The sequence below is a fragment of the Micropterus dolomieu genome, linkage group LG22 (assembly GCF_021292245.1).
Source record: "Micropterus dolomieu isolate WLL.071019.BEF.003 ecotype Adirondacks linkage group LG22, ASM2129224v1, whole genome shotgun sequence".
Lineage (NCBI taxonomy): Eukaryota > Metazoa > Chordata > Actinopteri > Centrarchiformes > Centrarchidae > Micropterus > Micropterus dolomieu.
Window position 1 is genome coordinate 35,003,076 of NC_060171.1, and position 20,187 is coordinate 35,023,262.

The 20,187-nt window shown below is 40.5% G+C and overlaps 1 protein-coding gene across 11 annotated transcripts in view; it reads right to left on the reverse strand.

Moving 5' to 3' along the window:
• Nucleotides 1-2,333: 2,333 nt before the first annotated feature.
• The window catches only part of ppp6r3 (protein phosphatase 6, regulatory subunit 3), a 43,656-nt gene continuing 25,802 nt past the window's right edge, over nt 2,334-20,187 (reverse strand). For 5 of the 11 annotated variants that reach the window (XM_046036366.1, XM_046036365.1, XM_046036360.1 and 2 more), the window contains 9 exons: nt 19,514-19,568; nt 17,723-17,853; nt 16,159-16,334; nt 15,702-15,915; nt 15,463-15,560; nt 13,021-13,216; nt 7,237-7,344; nt 4,745-4,819; nt 2,334-4,661 (listed from right to left, as the gene is read on the reverse strand). In XM_046036366.1, coding sequence (XP_045892322.1) covers nt 4,610-4,661; nt 4,745-4,819; nt 7,237-7,344; nt 13,021-13,216; nt 15,463-15,560; nt 15,702-15,915; nt 16,159-16,334; nt 17,723-17,853; nt 19,514-19,568 — 1,105 coding nt within the window. In that variant the 3' untranslated portion in view covers nt 2,334-4,609. The remainder of the gene's footprint in view (nt 4,662-4,744; nt 4,820-7,236; nt 7,345-13,020; nt 13,217-15,462; nt 15,561-15,701; nt 15,916-16,158; nt 16,335-17,722; nt 17,854-19,513; nt 19,569-20,187) is intronic. The other 6 variants (XM_046036369.1, XM_046036367.1, XM_046036368.1 and 3 more) reach the window with 5 other exon arrangements.

The window sequence follows — 20,187 nt, forward strand, 5'->3', positions numbered from 1 at the left end:
GTTAATACTACTAACAATTGAAGTGAATATCTTGGATACACGTGACAACGTCCGGTTTTCAAAATAAGTATGGAAATAGGATTAATTGGATTATAATCACAGAAAGTATAAAACATATAACACGTGCCCATTAAAAGCAAATGGACACATGTAATTAACTTTACCAGACTTTACCTTTTGGGCCTCGGACCCACCCACCTTATCTCGTTACCATGGCACCTGTCAGTGGGTGGGATATATTGGGCAGCAAGTGAACATGTCATCCCAGCAACTGCAGCTCTTGTGTGGTGTTCACGGTCTGCAGGGGTCAGTACCTATCAAAAGTAGTTTACGGAAGGAAAAGCTATGAGCCAGCAACAGGGTCAAGGGTCGCCAAGGTTCATTGATGCACGTAGGGAGCAAAGGCTGGCCCGTGTGGTGATCACGTGGCACCAGGATACTCTATGGGAAGAAAACTCCCAGCAGAGGCAGTGTGATGCTTTGGGTAATGTTCTGCTGGGAAACCTTGGGTCCTGCTATTCACGTGGATGTTACTTTGATGAGTACCACCTACATGAGCATTGTTGCAGACCATTTACACACTTTCATGGGAACGGTATTCCCTGATGGCAGTGGCCTCTTTCAGCAGGATAATGCTCCCTGACAAAGCAACAATGGTTCAATAGTAGTTTAGGAACACAATGAGTTCAAGGTGTTGACTTGGCCTCCAAATTCTTCAGATCACAATCCTATTGAGTGTCTGTGAGAAATGAAGCTCTGCTACAATGTAAAGTAGTGAGTGTGCAGCTTGTATAACAGTGTAAATCTGCTGTCCCCTCAAAATAACATCACACAGCCATTAACGTCTAAACCGCTGGCAACAAAAGTGAGTACACCCTTAAGTAAAAATGTTCAAATTGGGCCCAAAGGGTCAATATTTTGTGGCCACCATTATTTTCCAGCACTGCCTTAACCCTCTTGGGCATGGAGTTCACCAGAGCTTCACAGGTTGCAACTGCAGTCCTCTTCCAGTCCTCCATGACAGAGCTGGTGGATGTTAGAGACCTTGTGCTCCTCTACCTTGTTTGAGGATGCCCCACAGATGCTCAATAGGTTTTAGGTCTGGAGATATGCTTGGCCAGTCCATCACCTTTACCCTCAGCTTCTTTAGCAAGGCAGTGGTTGTCTTGGAGGTGCGTTTGGGGTCGTTATGTTGGAATACTGCCCTGCGGCCCAGTCTCTGAAGGGAGGGGATCCTGCCCTGCTTCAGTATGTCACAGTACATGTTGGCATTCATGGTTCCCTCAATGAACTGTAGCTCTGCAGCAATGCTGGCAGCACTCATACGTCTATTTCCCAAAGACAACTTCTGGATATGACGCTGAGCATGTGCACACAACTTTGGTCGACCACGGCGAGGCCTGTTCTGAGTGAGGTCTGAGTGGAACCTGTCCTGTTGAACCGCTGTATGGTCTTGGTTGCAGCTCAGTTTCAGGGTCTTGGCAATCTTCTTATAGCCTAGGCCATCTTTATGTAGAGCAACCATTCTTTCCCCCCCAGATCCATTAGGTGCCATATTGAACTTCCAGTGACCAGTATGAGGGAGTGAGAGCACACACCCAAGAACACCAAATTTAACACACCTGCTTCCCATTCACTCCTGAGACCTTGTAACACTAACAAGTCACATGACACAAGGGAGGGAAAATAAACAGACACACACGTACAGAGGATATTAACTTTAAGAATAGTACCTATTAAGGTAATGTAGTAATAGCAGTCTACATTTTAAAGTGAATTTAAGTGTTTTACTAATTAAGCTTTGACTTGATAAACAGTAAGATACTTTCTGTCTAACAACTTTGATGGATGCTCAAAGTTTGGTTTGAGCTCACCTGGCACCTTCCAATGTTTTTGTTCCAAATTGGGGGGGGAAGCAGATATAACTTACCTTTTCAAGGCCACCATCAAAATCCGTAACTTCTCCAGTCTGCCTTTTTTAATCACACTTGCCTTTAAAATGAACATTTACGCTGGTGTTAAATACAGAAAAGCCTCAGCGGATAGGAAGATTTTAACGGCAACTGATAACTACCATCAAATGCAGTGTCACATTAAATGTAAATTAAGATTCTAGTGAAATATTTAATCAGATAAAAGACATCATGCCCCATTTTAGGACATTAACAGCTGGGTAATTGCATGGAGATTTCCAGTTTTCCACTGTCTGTCTGTAAATAAGTTTTTGAGTCCTCAAGAAATAATCTCTTAAGAAACCTTAAGTGCAACAGGACTAATAAAAACCTCAGCTATGACGGACGACCCCAATAAAGCATCTTCAAAGACCACTGGGCTTCAGAAATGAAGATAAAAATTTAATCAATCTGACAAAACAAGGTGGAGTAAATTATATTTTCATCGGTAATAGCTTCTTCCCTTCCCAATGCTGGTACATTTCAACAAATCCCAACCAGTGAGTCATGGGATGCAAAGACATTTAGTGAGGGGAAACAAGTGGGAAGGAAGCCTGCAGATGAGTCGTTTCTACAAACATGTAAATCATTTAACTTCCTGCTACATGTAGACGTACCGGTAACAGGTCTATTTAGGGATTAGTGCCAAACATTAACCTAAGTGGACGGATATTCAGCAGAAATGCTGCAACAGCTGATCTTCATTTTTGTATTTTTTCCCAGTAGACTAACAATTGGCCCATCGCAACAATTGGTCCTTTACAATGTGAAGAAAAAGTTAAGCATCTGGCAGCTTAAAGGCCAGACTTTTTTTTTTTCTTTTCTTTTTAAATCAGGAACTAGTGAAGACCAAACCAAAGCACAAAGGCCATTTATACAGAGGCAACTACAATATGTATGAACACAACCAAGTCAATCCAACACCTCGTGAAGGCGGAATTTCAAGTAGAGGTGGTGATTCAAAGAAAAGGGTTGAACAAGGGTGTGTTTAGACTGACAACAGCACTAAAAACACTTTCCACTCAGATGCTTTACTCAAATTGGATTCTTGGATTAAACATCACTGCAAAGCAAAGGGTCTAGAGTGGGGTTGTTGCTTTGGTTACTGCTGAGAAGACAAAATATAATGCAGAATGGACAGCAGGAAGCCCTTGATGCACTGATATGATTGGCTAACCGTGTCTTGTCAGATGTCAATGTGTTACCGCGTACGTTGAGCCACGTTCAACTTCTTCACCCTCACTTGTTTTGCCTGAGCCCCCTGTATACGTACCGCTGATTTGCCACCACCACCTTGACAAGAAAGATGTTGTTTACACAGTAGTGTTCATCAGTCTCCTGCGCAGGAATTCCTTAAATGTCAGACTTTCTAAATTTCTCTATTATCTGAGTGTTGAGTAATGGGAACCTGTATCTACACACAAATTAATCAAAATGTGGGGACGACTTTATTTTCCGATTTCTATGGCCACTCCAGGGCTCTAAATTTTCTAACTAGTTCTCTTTGGGTATAAATTTTCATCAATAAATGACTTAATCACACCTGGCTCTACAAGGCTGGCGAATCTGGCAGAGCATAACTCATTTGCTAAATGTATTTCATTTCACGTTCCTGCGTGTAGTTTTAACAGCCCTTTCACTCCCCTAACTAAATGCTGTAGCTACATAAATCAGTGTTCAACACTGCAATTGAATTTTCTAAATGTGAATGCAACAAAAAGGATCCCCCCCCCCCAAGTTTAGAACCACTGGTATAAAAAGGCAAAAGAAGAGGACTGTGTTTCTGAAAAAAAGTTTTGTTGTTACTAAAGAAGCTCAGCATAATTATACTGCTCCCAGTTTAGACTGGGGTGATGACATCATGTACCTCTCCCGTTTAGCCTTCTAGCTGGGAGGTAGGAACCTAGTTAACACGAATGTAGTCTGCTAGAAGGGGAGAGGTCACATTGGTATGACCCTTTAGCATCAACACACAACCATCATCTTACTTCCATTTTAAAAATAAAAACGATTCCAAAAAATGCTTATTAAATCTTACTTGATGAAGAATACAAGAGAAAAACATTTACAAATAATACCTGCAGGAAAATAAAACTTTAAGTGTGGTTTTTAAAATGTGTTTCGTTTCGTAGGAGCAGCTTCGCTCAGAGACAGACCGATGGTGGGTGAGAATTTTAAATATAGCAACTGCTGTATTGTGTCAGACAGATCCAGCCAGTAACAAGTTTGGTGGTTGGTTGGGTCACCAATCAGCTACTCCCGTTTCTGTCTTAATTCATCTTATGTTTCTGTATACATGTTTCTTTTATAAAATATTTTATTCATACAATCATTTCTTTAACTATAGCAACATCACTATTTAATTTTGAGTGGCAAGATATCAGTTGCACATCGCCTCATAAGAACAATAGTATATAAACAAATGCAGAAAAAAATTATTCTGTATCCATTTGAGTATGTCTCTCATTTTGCTTTTCAGTTTATCGTGTGTCTGTACACCCTTCCGTTTGCCTGTCAGTGATAAGCCGATGGGAGTATTGCTGGTCCTGGTGGGGGCGTGTGATTGGTACAGCTCTGAGCAGTAGCCTCCGATGGCTGGCCAGGAGGAGGGCCCTGCATGGCAGAACAGGCTGGCCATTGGCTGGCACTGGCAACCCTCATGCTGGCCCATTTACTGCTGGCTCTGAGGGCACGGAACTCTGGTCCAGTCTGGGAAGAAACACAAAGATATAATGTGAGAGGCTTCTAGGTCCAAGTCTCACACATAGTGCACAAGTCCAGTCAAGACTTACTTGGCCTCCTCTATGGCTGACATTTCCTCTAGAGGGCCGTTGAGAAGCTCCACCGTGGACCGACACTTCTCACTGCTTCCAGCCACACAGGAGAGAAGAGACAAATTTCACTAATAGCTAGCCTAGAATAACATGAACACATCACTTGCTGGATCAATGGAAACCAATATTGGTACAATGTAAGATGCAGTCCAAGATGTTTAAATCCTTTCAAAAACATTAAAAAAAAAATTATATATATATATATATATGGCAATGACGGGATCCAATGAGACTGCAAGCATTTGACTGCTTAAGAAAGATCTTGATTTTCAGTCACCACTGAAGTGTACATATCTACTTTCAGAAACATCTGATTTAGCTTATGACCTTCATTGAAGATGTGTTTCACATGACTACATTTGTTGCTATTTTGATAAACGAATTGGCTTGTATAACTGGAACAGATTTAACCATTTCAACACAATAAGATCAGTGACTGCAGATGTTCCTGACTATGTTTTGGAACGACTGGACCAGCGGTTTCCAGTGTTGGGAAAGTAATATTACAGAAACGCATTAGTAATTTGACTCATTCTCAGGCCACCCTGTTCACGCAAACCACCAGACCGCTAATGCTATAGACTAACCCTGTTTGTTGATAGATTTGGCTACTATGTTCATCTGGGGGAAAAAAAGTTATCCACATTACAAACTTTTAGGACTGACCATTCAATTGAACAGAGTTTTCAGGGTGGCTATGGGTGCCCCCTTAAAAACTCCAGAAAAATAGCCTACACCAATCATAGCACATACACAAGAACAAGGCTAGACACAATAACAATTAGCCTACACTGAGAGATAAGATATACAGAGTTTGCTCAAATGATCTTTATATTCAAGAATCAGTCGTATCAAAAGTATCAAACATCACACACACGTTCACTGAATCTGAACATGAGCTACAACAATAAATGCAAGTAACATTAGACCTATAATGTAAAAGTCCAAAAGCTCTTTTAATAATTTCTAGAAGATATATTTTAATGTTTTCTATAGCCTGTCAAGGAAATACAGTTGTACAGGCAGAGATTCAGCAGCGGACAGAATCCATTGCTATGGTTACTACCTATAGAGCAGTGTCTGTCTGTTCACATGAGGAGCATATGCATAGACTGTACTATGGATTCAAGTAAGTACACAGGCGGAGCGTTGCTCTCCATCTGAAAATGTTTGAGACACACACAAACTAAAACATGTGGCCAGCTGCGTGGAAGTTCTTAACACTGATTAATTAACGGTCACCAACATATCTTTGGCAGAGAAACGCGTTTACGGAGGATGCATGGATTGTATTGCTCGTTATATTTTTTTAAAAAGCTTGCTATATTATCGCTGCCGCTGGTCAAGTTGACAATAAACGGCAGGCCAAAATGGCCCTCTGGCAAGACTCACTCCCTCCTTGTTTTTCCAACAGAAACATGAAAAATTAAATGTTGCAGGTCGCACGTGTGAATAAAAATACTCGTAAAATGCGACAATTTGGTCGCAGTCTGGAGACCTGACCAATGACTTGAGATGTCAATGATGAAAGAATTGACTCTTTGCAACCCACGTGCCACCTGGTGTTTCTAGAAATTCCTGTTTTGATGCACAAACACTTTTAGCAATGGGGCAATAGACTACCTTCAAACTAACAGGACTTCAATGAGCACTTGAAAACACCACATCCAGAAACTGACATGTTTTGTTGGCAGGTAGGACTTGGCCAACTGGGAATTTGAACCCTGGAACTTTGCATACCCAGAGAAGGTGAATAAGCTATTGCACCAGTGGAGAGACATGCACACCTTCTCACATGTTGAGGCGTGCAAGACTGAGGTATTTTTGTTTGTTTAAAATTCAAAAAATTTCACATCTTTCTGCTGGTTTAGGGTGTATTGAAGATTTTGTAAAAATTAAGATGAAATAAAAAATGTGCACACAGTACAAATTAATACTTGTTGTTGAAAAAATGTTAAGTGATTTAGCATATTCGGAAATATCCGAGTGTGACGGACTGGGAAATTTACATTAGTTGTAATTAGCCACATCCTATTTATTTAGTAATTACAGAAATTTACTGACCCTTGATTGTGCCGAATTTCATACTATTCTATGCAATCAATCAAGATGCGCCCGTAGTGGCAGTATATCACTGGACCGCTCAGTGAAGCTCGAACCTAGCATCCCAACACGTGCTCCAAGTTTGGTTACAGCAGCTTGAGGCAATTTTGATTTAGGAGTGTTTATGTAAAATTTAACTTAAAGACTAGTTTAAAAATATATCACTTCAAAACTATAGAAAATTTTTTCCAGGTTGGTCCAGATATGTGGAAATTTTGATACTGACTGTTCAAATTTTGAAAGACGAGGAGTTAAAAAAAAAAAAAAAAAAAACGACATCTGCACAGCCTGTGCACACATTTTTTATCCAAGTGGTGTGTGTGTCTTTGTGTGTGTGGGTGTCTGACCCTGTTTTGGGACAGCAGGCTAACGCTGAGCTGTTGAAGCCCGCTCTCTCCGAATCCACACACTCCACTACTGAGAACTTCTCTGAAGAAGCACTCTTCTCCTCATCACTGGAACACACAGGTAACACACACAAATATACATTAATACCATGAGGTGATTCATACCAACCACTTTCCCCAACAGAAGCACACAGGACACAGTGAGATGTGAACAGGGATGCATGCTGAACTGACTGATGGAACACACAGTAAAAAGGATGAGGAGGTGAAATGGGTAACTGAACAGCATGTAGGAAAAGCATCAAAATGTACAGCAAATGGAGAAAGTCAACTGTTTTAATTGTTTAGCTACCATATGTTGTAGCTACAGAGCCAGCAAATAGTAGGCAGGCCTACGAACTTATTTGGAAACTGATTAGACCAAAATTGATTGTGCCAGCCGTCAGTCTTGCTTTGTCTCAGAGAACCACCAATAATCTTGATGAGGCCTCAGTATAAGCTATGCACCCACAAACAACCAACATTTGAGTTGCTACAAAACAATTATTCAGCACTTGTCCATATCAGAAAAGAAGCTGTCATGCTAAAAGAAGAATGTGAGACCAATTAAAAATCTCTGGTGAAAAAGGAAAGTGTTCCACAATTGCAACAATAACCAAATGCCTTTCACGCTCGGTTAAAGTCATAGTCTAAGTTTTAACAAAAATGATTACAGACCCCCCAACCTTGGGAAAATAGTACCACAATAGTAGGGATGTGAACCGTACAGTATTCAATTGATCAACTAATTTGATAATAGTAATTTTATGTAAAAACATTTCATGGTTCCAGCTTGAAAAATGTCAATATCTGCTGTTTTTCATGTTAGTAATTTAACATAAGTCTTAGTAATTTAAAGGTTGGACTGTTATTATTAATCCTAGTTAGAGATGCACCAGTTGCATTTTTCCTGGCCGATTCCGACTACAGATTTTTTTTTAACCCTCTGACCTGCCGATACTGATTTTGGCCAAATCTGATTGTCATTCTTTCTAAGAACTATAGTTGACAGCAGTGTTTCCCCTACCACTGTTTTAAGCTTAAGCATTTTTGCCCACAGCCAAACGAACAGAAAAACTATGCTGCCGTGTTTTGGTGTTTACAGGCACTGCTTCGGTCCTCTCCGTCGGTGTTTCTGCAAGGGCGGGGCTTAGCAGGTCCTTCGCACAGACACACAGGCCGTCATATCAAAGTCAGCACGCTAGCAAGAGCTCATCACTTCAACAAACTCACAGAAGTGCCACCACATCAGCAGATGCAAGCACATTGTAGATTCTGTGGCTGTGTGGGCGGAGTCAGATATTCCGTTACATAAATTAAGATATGTCCGGTCAAGCTTTGTAAACAAGTAGGAGCGCTGCCCACGTGAGAGTAGCCTCTGTCAGACCCACTTTCACTGTGTGTTCAGCAGCATATGGAGGCTGTCAAGTAGTCTAATATCCTGTTTAATATAAAATAATTTCCTCGCCTAAGCACGTGTATGGATGTGACAATAGCCGGTTACCGTCTGTGTTGCTGAGCACATGACATGAAACACCATCACCAGCTAGCTATTAAACATTTCAATGCTTTAAAAAAGCTGCGTCATCCTGTATACTTTGGCTGCTACTCTGTTAACATACCCTGGTCCTGAAGAAACAATATTTCATTCCATCTAGAGCCCAATGGATAAATCAGAAGGTCAAAATGTAGCGGGGTGTTGATGGTGCAGTGGATAAGACCTGGGACACTTAACCCCTAGCTGCTCTAGAGGTGTGCAAACTTTGGATAAAAGCGTCAGTTACATGAGTTATTATCGGCCGATTTTAGCTTTTCTCAGATCAATCAGTACTGGTACTAGTTAGTTCTTGCGGTCTGCTTCGTGACGTGTAGTTACACCTTTGGGGAGGTACTCGTCAGGCTATGCTATAGGGAGTTGAGGCGTAGAGTTGACATAGAAGTATAAATTGTACTCCAAATGCAGCAGCTGTGTTGACACAGCAGTTTCATATGTACATAAAACATTGCTTATTGTGATTTCATTCAAATTAGAAGCATCTGAAAAAGGAAAATGCATCCATCTTTCTAGTTTATTATAAAATTATGTATTGTTTTATGTAACCTATTAAGCACACAAAGGGCCACGCATTATCTGTTCCACTATGCAAAACTGAATTGAGTGGATTGTTTACTGACCACTTATTTATTCATCATTCTCTATTTCAGAGCTGTTCATAGTGATCATTGTTATATTTTCATATTGTATATACTGTATACCAAATCCACCTACCTCAAGTATATAACACCTGCACATAATACTTATTTATTCTGGTATTCTTCGCACTATGCTCCATCGCACTGTGTATACGTGTACATGTATGTGTACCTGTATCTCTCATCCACCTCTGACATGTACATAATAATTCTCTCTCCCTCTCTCCATATATACACACACACACACACACACACACCCCCCCCGTAGCCTGTGTCTGATTATATTATTGTATTGCAGACATACATTTGCCTATGATTATTATACTGCATATTACTCAATATTGAAATAAGTCCATGTCAGAAACATGTAAAGTTTTAAGTAAAATTATTAATGTCACTTATTGTTATAACCCAGCTGGGACGTGGAAATTGGATCAATTTTAAGATACGCTACTATCATCACTCTAAGGATGATCGCATAAAATTTTGATTTGTTAATTAGACATGTTTTTGATATTTATTTTGTATTAATTGAGTAATAGGCTTCATTTTTCTTCTTTAAAATACAACAAAAGAAGACGTTAGATTAATTGACTAATCGAAAAATGAACGTTTGATTAATGGATTTGAAAAATAATCGTTAAGTGCAGCCCTAATGTGTACGTTCCCTGGCTGAGTGTCAGGGGTGTATTGGGTGTTACTTAGAATTTTTTTTGCATGTTCCAAATCAGGGAACACAGATGCTGTTTACACATACGCAACTACATAGGCGGAAATAACGTAGGCCTACTGGTCGCAGTCTTCTTCAAATAAAAATCCAAATGTCTGACAGCGCAGACATGTCCATACAGTGCGCCGGACACTGAACATGCTCATGTTTTCGTGAACTGATTATGTGAACGTGAACTCATGCAATGCTGTGTTAAACTCAATATAAATAGAAAGTCAAGGGAGCATAGAGTGTTATTTTATTAAAATAATACAAAATAACAGAAAGGAATACACATTAAAGCTGCAAGCAGTGTTGGGCTCCCCTGACTTTCTCCATCAGCAGTATGTTTTTCAAGCTCGCCCAAAAGAGCTCGTCTTTTTCTAGAGTTTTCCACCCGTGATCCCTTTTCACAGCAGCAGGTGAGCCACATGCCGGCTTGTTAATGGCACACTGTGTTCACTGTTGCTTTACCTGGTCCGTGCTTGTATCCACCGTGTCCGCCACTTGTAGCGTAATAAGCAAGTATTTTACCGAATGAAGTCTAGGTGTGAATACGCATAAGACGCCCCACCCAATGCCATCGTCCATCACAATGTTTCAATGTAGACCTCGTCTGATGGCAATTTTGTAGACATCGCCCAACCCTAATTGGCGCACCGCTAATGAGAGACTGTGAGAGGCTAACCTGAGCAGAATCCGGGAATTTAGATTAGTCCAGGGAGTGCATATGGGATAAGCGCCATTTCCAATAGCGTAAATAAAACAACATGTGCAAAATTTGCTTTTAACTCCTATGATACTACTATCATAATCCTACTAAATGTTCTTTTACAGTAGGCGTATAAAATTGTTATTTATGTTGTTTGTTTGTGTGAGTGAGTCTGCAGTTTGCTAATTAACTTTAAAATGTAGCTATTTAACTGTTTTGATCTGTAATGAAATTAAGCAATTGTTAATTAATAAACCCCATGACTGCCACACTGTAGTTGTCATAACTCAATTTAAAGTGCTCCCACACAGCTGAGGTATTGCTGGGGTTATTTCAATGAAGTCTGAAAGTACGTTCAAGACAACCAAGGTCAGGTTCAAGCTGAGCGAAGAATGTGTGGACACAACTGCAGACGGCCGAAATACCAAGACCATCATCACTCCCAAGGGTCAACCTTGGCGTTTTGTTTTCCCTTTGATATGAACTTGAGTGTTACATTCACTGCTGTGAGTGCAGATTAGGTGCGCGAAAAAAAAACCCCTGAATATTCAAATCCCAAAAATGAAAATCGAAAACCTACCAAACAAATGAATATTCGAATATTGGGGTCCAGCCCTACCTCACTCCCTACAGTATATTTTGACACTGAATGCAATTCATTTTGTAGCCTAAAAAGGTATTTAACAGGAGTATCATCCAAAAACTGGCCTTCACTTCAGGGCAATGTCACTTGTGTAATTTAAATAATAATTTGGTCTTAAATAAGTTTGGCCTGTTAAGATAAAAGCCATCAGAAAATTTAATAAACTTAAAAAAACTGCAGTTGGACAACACCTTCAGTAAAAACACATGCAGAATGGAGATAATGAAATAAACAAACAAGGAGCTGAAACCAAAGAAGATCAAAATTAGGAAAGAAAAGTTGGTGGTTGACGTGACAACAAGACTACATCACGGCCGCAGGCTGATCTCTGATTGGCTGTACATACCGATAAGATTTCAAAACTCTGAAGAAGACCACACCCACAACGCACAGCAAGAGAGAGAGGAGGGGAAGCTCAGGTTGTAAGTGTCGCTCAGTTAATCAGACAGTTGTTATTTACTCAGACAAACAGACAATATAATGCAGCATCAACAAGGGAACACAAGGACAGAAGACAACCAACTTGAAAACCTGTGGATTTAGGATAGACAAGCATTTCATAAACTCATAAACAAAGTATGTAGCAATCACTCCTCTGAGGTCTGGGTGATGGAATCTTATTTTAAAGCCTAAATATACAATTAGTGTACAGCGATTTATTATCACATTGCTTTGGCCATGTATTTTTTTATGCCATTCTGTTATATGAGCTATAGACATCACAAAGTATTAGACAGTGAAAGTGAATGAGCACAAAAAAAACAAACAAAGCCAGTCAAAGGGCCCTATTTCCATAGCAGTGCTCTGACTGTTTGTTTTTATCCTAATCTCTATAGACATATTTGTTTATGAACGTAAAATCTGTAGGCAAATGACAAGACTTTTGTAGGGTTTGGCCAACCATACCAAAATTGTGTCCTTGTCAGCTTTTTTAAAAAAAAAACAAACAAAACATGTATTTGGATTAAATTTGTCATCAGACAACAGCTGATTGGTTCCGAGATTACTACTTGGAATGTAAACAATGACCAAAGAGGAAATCTTGGCCTGGATAAGCATTAACCCAATATCTGTTGCTATACCAGAAGCCCCGAAACATTGGTCACAGAGGCTAAATTGTAGATCAGAGAATTAAATTGTAGCACAAATAATATTAGTTAACTATTAAACAAACACTCTCCAGCCAGTAGATGCATTGCCTGGGGCCCATCTCGGAACTTGGGTGTTAAATTTAACAATAATCTACAGGACTTTGACTGAGTGACAGTGTGAGGGCACTCATTAGAAAACGGATGTGACACTAATGAGACAAATCCTGACAAGTAGCCATTCTGGTAAAGACACCAAAATGTCAGCGCATTCCAATGTTCGCCTCTAGGGTTTTTTGAATGCCAGAACAACATTAGCAGCGAAACTGCTACTAAAAACATTCAGTCATTTAGCAAAGAGAGCTATGTAGAGTTTTTTGTAAGGGTGTGTTTAACGAACCTCTTGAAGACAGCGGTCTCAGTCTTGGCGTCAACAGTGAGGCTGACAGTTTCTTTCATGGAGCCATTGATGACTGTCTCAGTGATGCTGCGCTGCTCGCAACAGGCCATTTCTTCCTCTGCTTTTGATCTCCCACAATCCTTAGGTGAGGTGGAGGAGAGAGAAGCCACACTGGTGCCCAACCAGCCATCACAGTCTGAGAAGTGTTAAGAAAGGCGACAATAGGTGTCAGATCTGACCAAGATCAAGATCCTTTAAGTTGTTTCAACACACAATTCACAGCTACCCTGACAGGAGACATATTCACATTGTGGTTTATTTAGATGTTGCTACTGAAAGACAATCAAATCAAATTAAGTAGCCAGTGTTAAATTTCACACAACTCAGACCAAACGCAAATTTAATCCTCGCAATGCTTTCGGCACGTGGGTTTTATCACTGTGCTACTGCCAAGTGTTCACACACAACGCGATGGCGCAAATAACCACAATCCGCAATTACTACAGCTGTACGAACCCAAAGTAAACATTTTGCTGTGATTTAATTGCAATAAATGGATGAAACTGATGCCGGAATAACTACAACATGATACCGATTTTTGTTAAACGCACGAATTCATGTTTTGTCAGGTCTGTCAGTAGGAGAGCAACTTTTTAAATGTTTGTTTTCTGAACGGCGTTCGGATTGATCAGGGCTGTGCTAACTTGTTCACAGTAAAGTACAACAATAGCTGGAATAAGGATACATATTTTAGGAACTCAGCAGGTAGTTCAACTTCCTCTCTTTCTTTTCTCCAAGTAATGTTTCTCAATTTTTCATACAAATATGAAGTAGTAGTCCGACTCAGAGCTCTGGGTGCCAACCGACGCTAACAACAACATTGGAACCGGATGTTCACAGAAGCTAGCTGCTGAGAAGCTCCAGTGAAGATAAATCAACGTTGTAATCCTCAAAACTTGAAAGGGGCTATATGTACGTTTTTTTTTAATCAATCAAATTGTCATTGCCTTATTGTCAATGGGCTCAAAAGTCACTTAGAAATGAAGCACACGCCTGTTTTCTCCGTTGCTTGAATCAGCCACTATTCTGCTTTTAATGTGAGGTCTCTGGGCTACAGCTACAACACGACAGCTAACGACATGCAGTAATATAATATATTAATAATATTCAGTCCAGCTCACTAACCGTTTCATCATCACCCAATACATGTAGCTGTGCTGACATTGCTGAGCGTGAAAGATTCACAGATAGTAAAGATAGTTACTCAAAAGCAGCAGGCGAGCTAACGCTGTAGCACGTCGGCTAAATGCGATAAATGTACCGTGATCATGTAACGAGCATGGACTAGTTCAGCCTGCAGCAGATAAAACTATTACTTTAACATTGCAGTGGGAGTTTACCTGAGTTTCCAGCTCTGTCTGTTCTCCCTGTCTGTCTATAGCCGCTGTCACTGCCTTTTTTCTGGGAGGATTGTGCCGATATGCGGCTCGCTGCGCTGAATGAAGTAACGTTAAAGAGCCGGTGTTGATCTGCCTTTGAGACGGGAACATCGAAGTAACAGAGCCTGAACATGTCTGGAGAAAAGCCACAGCCGGCATGCTGGTGTTCCTGTGTTTATTGTGGTGTTTCTGTATGAAAGTGGTTGTGTTTCGGATTATGCTCGATCATGAGTTCAAGCGAGCACGCGTACGAGCACACGCCTGGTTGCAATCTTAAAACCGCATCGCTAGTGGCCGCTGGAAACTCCATAATGCCCCTTTAAGTAAAAAGCTAATTTAATAAAAGCAGTTTACTCCGAGCTCGTCCTGCACGTTAAGCCTAGTTCACACTACATGATTTTTAGCCTGTGTGTAGGTTCGCGGTATTTCCTGTTTCATATTTTAAGTGTGTTTTCTTGACAAAACGTGGTTTGGAGACCAGTCGGCTTACTACAAATATTTGGCATGCTAGATATCTGTCAGCTCGTGTGGTGTGTGACCTCCTGTTACCGATCAGTCACATAGTGTGAACACCACAACAACTTCAAGACTCCCGTCACAAGACAACAAGTTGTGTAGTGTGAACAGCACGGCCATCGGCAGACGCTGAAAGTAGTCCAAAAGCTGAAGCGTTGCTTCCGGCTCTGTCCTCGACTTCTCCCCAGGTTTAGCAGCTCTCCGTCGGCCATCGCCGTTTTACTCATCCGCCCTGCCTGGTCCTCTCCAAACAACGCTTCAAAGCGTTGCCGGCAGCACCCCATCCGCACCCCACGACAGGAAATCACGGCTCTACGCGTCTTTGCACCGACTTTGTATGTAAACGCACTGCCCCCAACACTCACTTCGCTTTTGGTCTGAAAACACCATTACAGGCACATGTAAATGTTAGATCCCTGGTTGATCACACTGATGTACCCAAGTCTCATACTCTGTCAACATAGACATGCATGTGCACACATCTCACCTTCAGGCTGCATGGGTGCATTGACTCCCAGAGGGTCTATTGTCTCTATGCTGGTTTCCATAGCAACAGGAGAGTTGCACCTCAGAGGGTCTTTAGGGCTGAAAGATAGCAATTCTATTTATAAAACACTTTTCACATTACAAGACTATGACATCCAGAAGTGAGCAATATTCTTCTGTAGCTGAGGCACTGCAGGCACACTAACAGAAACTGATCCAGAGTCTATCAGGATGTCCTACCTGACAGGGGTGAAGTTGGAGAAATCAGCCCAGCCTGTTTCGGAGTTGGAGGTGGCAGCAGAAGAAGAGCTCCATGTTGCTTCGGGGAGAGCTTCTGTGGAAGGGGATGAGGATAAGGGGGAGGAGGCAGCAGGGTTGTTGGGACTGGAGCTTGGAGCTGTGGATGTACCTGTGTCCATGGGGATGTCATCAAAGTTGGCCGTCCATACTGGCCCTAAAAAAATAATGAAAGAATACATTAAAATAGTATATATTGAAGATCGCATGGAACCATCTCTAAAGCTTTCCACCTTTACTTGTGATGACAGAAAACCGAATAATAATTCCAAAACCCTCCCCATCAGAACTGAAAATAAACCTAATCATCCCAAATTTAATGAATCGTGATAAACGTTAATTGGACTAAACCTTATTCTATTTTGAATCCTAAACCAAGTCAAGGTAAAACTTTTCTTACTTTGGGTCCATTTGTTATTGCTCTGTCCTTGGGTTGATATGTAGTACTCGGTACACCAACCTGCGTCGACTTCCATTCTGTCATCGGTGGTGGGGTTGGAAGCTTCAAATGGATCCCGCTTCACATCCTCCTCCTCAGAGTCTGTGCTTTCTTCACTGTCTGTGCTCCCTGAGCTCCTGAGATGGAAACACAGATCAACAGTACTCACTACTCAACAGGTGAGTGCAATACATGTGGAGCTGCAGTCCACACTCAAAGAGCTTGGTTGTTATACCAGGTGCTAAAAAGTGTAGCTGTGTGAAGAGGAAATGTTATAGTCATTCTAGTAAATTTTAAACTTTTTTTTATTTTGTTTGTCTGTTTTTTTTGTTGGTTTGTTTTTTTAGGACTTTTAGACGTTATATTTCTTTTGCCAGAATGTTATACTTCATACTATAATCACATAAACATTCAACACAAAATAATTAAAGAACTGAACACAGTGTGTTCATGTTTACCATCTTGATGATTGCTTTACACAAAAATGACCTTGCAGATGCTCATATTGTGAGACAAATGACCAGAAAATTAGGGAGAAGGCTGACTTGTAGGGATAAAAGTCCAAGCATAACTTAAGGACATACAAACCTAGATGACCTGCAATTTCTTGAAGTTATTGTACTGGGGCCCAAACACCTCTGAGACGCATTATCTAAAGATGTAGTTATTCTGGATGGCAGACCCCCTGAAACTACTAATGTCACTGAGCAGGCGTGTTACAGATACGTGGTGATCTTTCTGATCAGATGCCGTCGTGCTGTTGCCGAGGCGACATAAGTTTCGTTTTGCGGTGGACAGACGGTAACATTACAGAGTTCTTGTTTTCTTTAGCTTGAAATAATCCCATACTTTCGACACTTTCTTCTTCGCCCCTCGCCATTTTCTCTCTCTTTGCAAACAGCTCCATCATAATCACGTCGTGTTCACAGCGTAAGCGCGATGTGCGACAGTAATAAATGTTCATGCGAAACACTGTGCTGTAAAAGTTACATGGATTAAACGAAGCATCGATGCAAAGAATTTGTGCCGAAGCATTTTATTGATCGATTTGATCACTGAATCGTTTCAGCCCTTGTAATATCTATTATTGATATTTGTAATATTACCATGTCATTGCTATTATTTTACATCTCTATGTGGAACTTGCATTGTACTACTGTGTGCTCTTGTTTCTCCTGTTCTTTCCCACCACAGTTGGCTGCCCACCTTATATCTAGGTGTTTATGGTGGGATTTGCTGGGTCTGTATATAATCTAGACGTGGTCAATATGAAAAGTGCAATGAGTTTACTTCTATAACTTATGAATTGGTGCTATATAAATAGTATTGGGCAAGTTACTCATATCGTAAAAAGTTCCTAGTTACTTATTACTCCTTAATAAAGTACTAATATTACCTTACTTATTTCTGGGTGATAAAAGTAACTAGTTACGTTATTTGTTACATTACTATATTACTTTCTTTGAGTTAAAAGCCACAATAGAAATGCATTCTGTATGACAAACTGTGTGTGTGTTTAGCTGACCTGGTGCGTCTCTGTGCCTCTGGAGCGAAGGTGACATCTTTCTCATCCCAGATATCCTCCTCATCTGAACCAGCATCTTCAAACTGCTGAATTTTCTCCTTACATCGTGCCTCAAACAAAGCTATATTCGCCTGGGGAAAACACACACATGCCACATACTTACAAAAACACCCTATGTAGAGTGCATGCACATACAAACTAGGGTAGGACCCTGCAGAACAAAAGCCACTCAGCCGTGAAGCAGATATTAACATGTATACCTCCAGTATCTTAGCACAACAGCTACACTGCAGACCTCAAACAAAGCCATCTCAATGAAAATACTGTGTGTGTGTGTGTGTGTGTGTGTGTATATTTCTTTTTAAGAGGGAGAGACAGACAGTGAGACCTTATATGGTCAAGTGTGTGCCTTTCCAAATCATGCCCAATCCATTGAATTAACACAGATGGACTCCAATCAAGGTGTAGAAACTCAAGATGATTCTCTAAATCTCAAAGATGATTTAGGGGGCTTTCACACCTACCTCGTTTGGTACGTACTTTGGACTTTTCAGTTTGGTCCGAACCAAAACTACAGGTGTGAAACCTCCCACGGACCACAGTCCGGACCAAACAGACGAAAAGTAGTAGTCTCGGTCCGGATCAAACTGAACCATGGTTCGGTTCGTTTCTGGTGTGAAAGCATTTTTAGGATGGTTCGGACTTTCAGGCCATTTACAGTAAGTTCTGCGTTTGCCGTATAAACCGGAAACAAACAAATGCACGGAAAAATGCACTGAAATAAGGACACCATTCTAAATCTCCCGTGACAGCTCATCTTTTCAAACAGACGGCCACTATAAAAGCACACTGCCACCCATCTCTTTGGTCTCTCCTCAAACGGAGGAGCAGAAGGATTGCTCAGGGTCTGATCTTCTCCTCCTGTCGGTGATGTTATAACGTTAATGTTATGTTACGAGGACGTTTAATTGCGACTAGCCTTCATATAGTTGGTGCTGCAGGTAGTAATGCCATAACAACAACAATATAGTGGTGGCAAATATGCATATGTTCATTTTTTATTAATTCTTGTCAAAGATGCCCGCTGAACCGTTTAATAAACCAATCAATGTCAAGTTCAGGGAGACGCAGCCCACATAGATGATGACGACAAGACGCAAGTCCGTCATGTAAAGTCCTTTAGTGCGGTCGCAGAATTGCAGTGTGAAACCAAACCTAACCAAATGTACCAAAACATGAACTTTGGTTCGGACTTTCAGGTGTGAAAGCCCCCTTAGAGAAATGGGAGGCACCTGAACTAAATTCCAAGCGTCATAGCCAATGGTCTCAATACCTATATCAATGATTTAGTAGTTGTTTCTTTTTATTACATTTGCAAAAATGTATTACATCCTGTTTTGCTTTGTCATAATGAGGTACTGAGGGGTTGATGAAGGGAAAATTATTTTAGCATAAGGCCAATAAATGTGAATAAGGTGAAGGGGTCTGAATACTTTAATACACTGTATTCCAGTGGTCCAGTATTTGAAAAAATTTAAATAATCAGAAGTTTTTGGTTCAAACGCAGGTAATAGCAGTTTTATTTTATTAAGATGAATCCCCATATGCTATACATCTGCCATATACATTTGTTTAGGAAGAACTGGAAATTCTAAAGGAATAGCAGTGATATCAGGAAATATAAGACAAGCCTTGCTGATAACACATTTTCATTTGTTTCATGAGAATTTTACTTTCTCGTCTTACTCACTGACCAACTCTGAATTCAATATTAATAATCAAAGTACTTACACTTTCATTTGTATTCAGTGAAAAATTGATGTCTGATATTCTATCAAATGGAATACTGCAATGTTAAAGAGAACAGAGTTTAGTTTAGTTAGGGTCGACATCCACATATATGGCAACACACAGGCAGATGGGCACACAGTTGGAACACTTCACCTTCAATACCGCAGGGAAATCAAACTTACTTGCACTCCATGCCAGTTTCATGGTAAAGAGTGCTGAAGCAACATATTTGATAGCCACTTGTTTTTAACATGCATTTTTTGTGTTGTAAACTGGTGAAAGAAAAGCAAAGTCATATGTACTATAGCTGTATATAGATTATGGCAGCAACTAACAATTCAATTCATTATTAATTACTCTGCTGATTATTTTCTCAATTGATTGATCTATAAAATGCTTGCCACAATTCCCCAGAGTTCAGGGAGATGTTCTCAAATATTTGGCATTTTTATTGAAAATTGATTCATGAACAATGAATCAATAATCAAAATAGTTGCTGATTAGAATAGTTGTGCTAGCAGTTTCCCCTTGCTTCTAGTTTTATGCTGAGCTAGTCTAAAAACATTCTGGGCCTATCTAAGTACAGGAAACCCTTTAATTAAACTAACATCGATCTTCTCATCTAACTGAAAACTGCTTGTTTTCCTTTCAATCCACACTGTCAGACTGCTTAT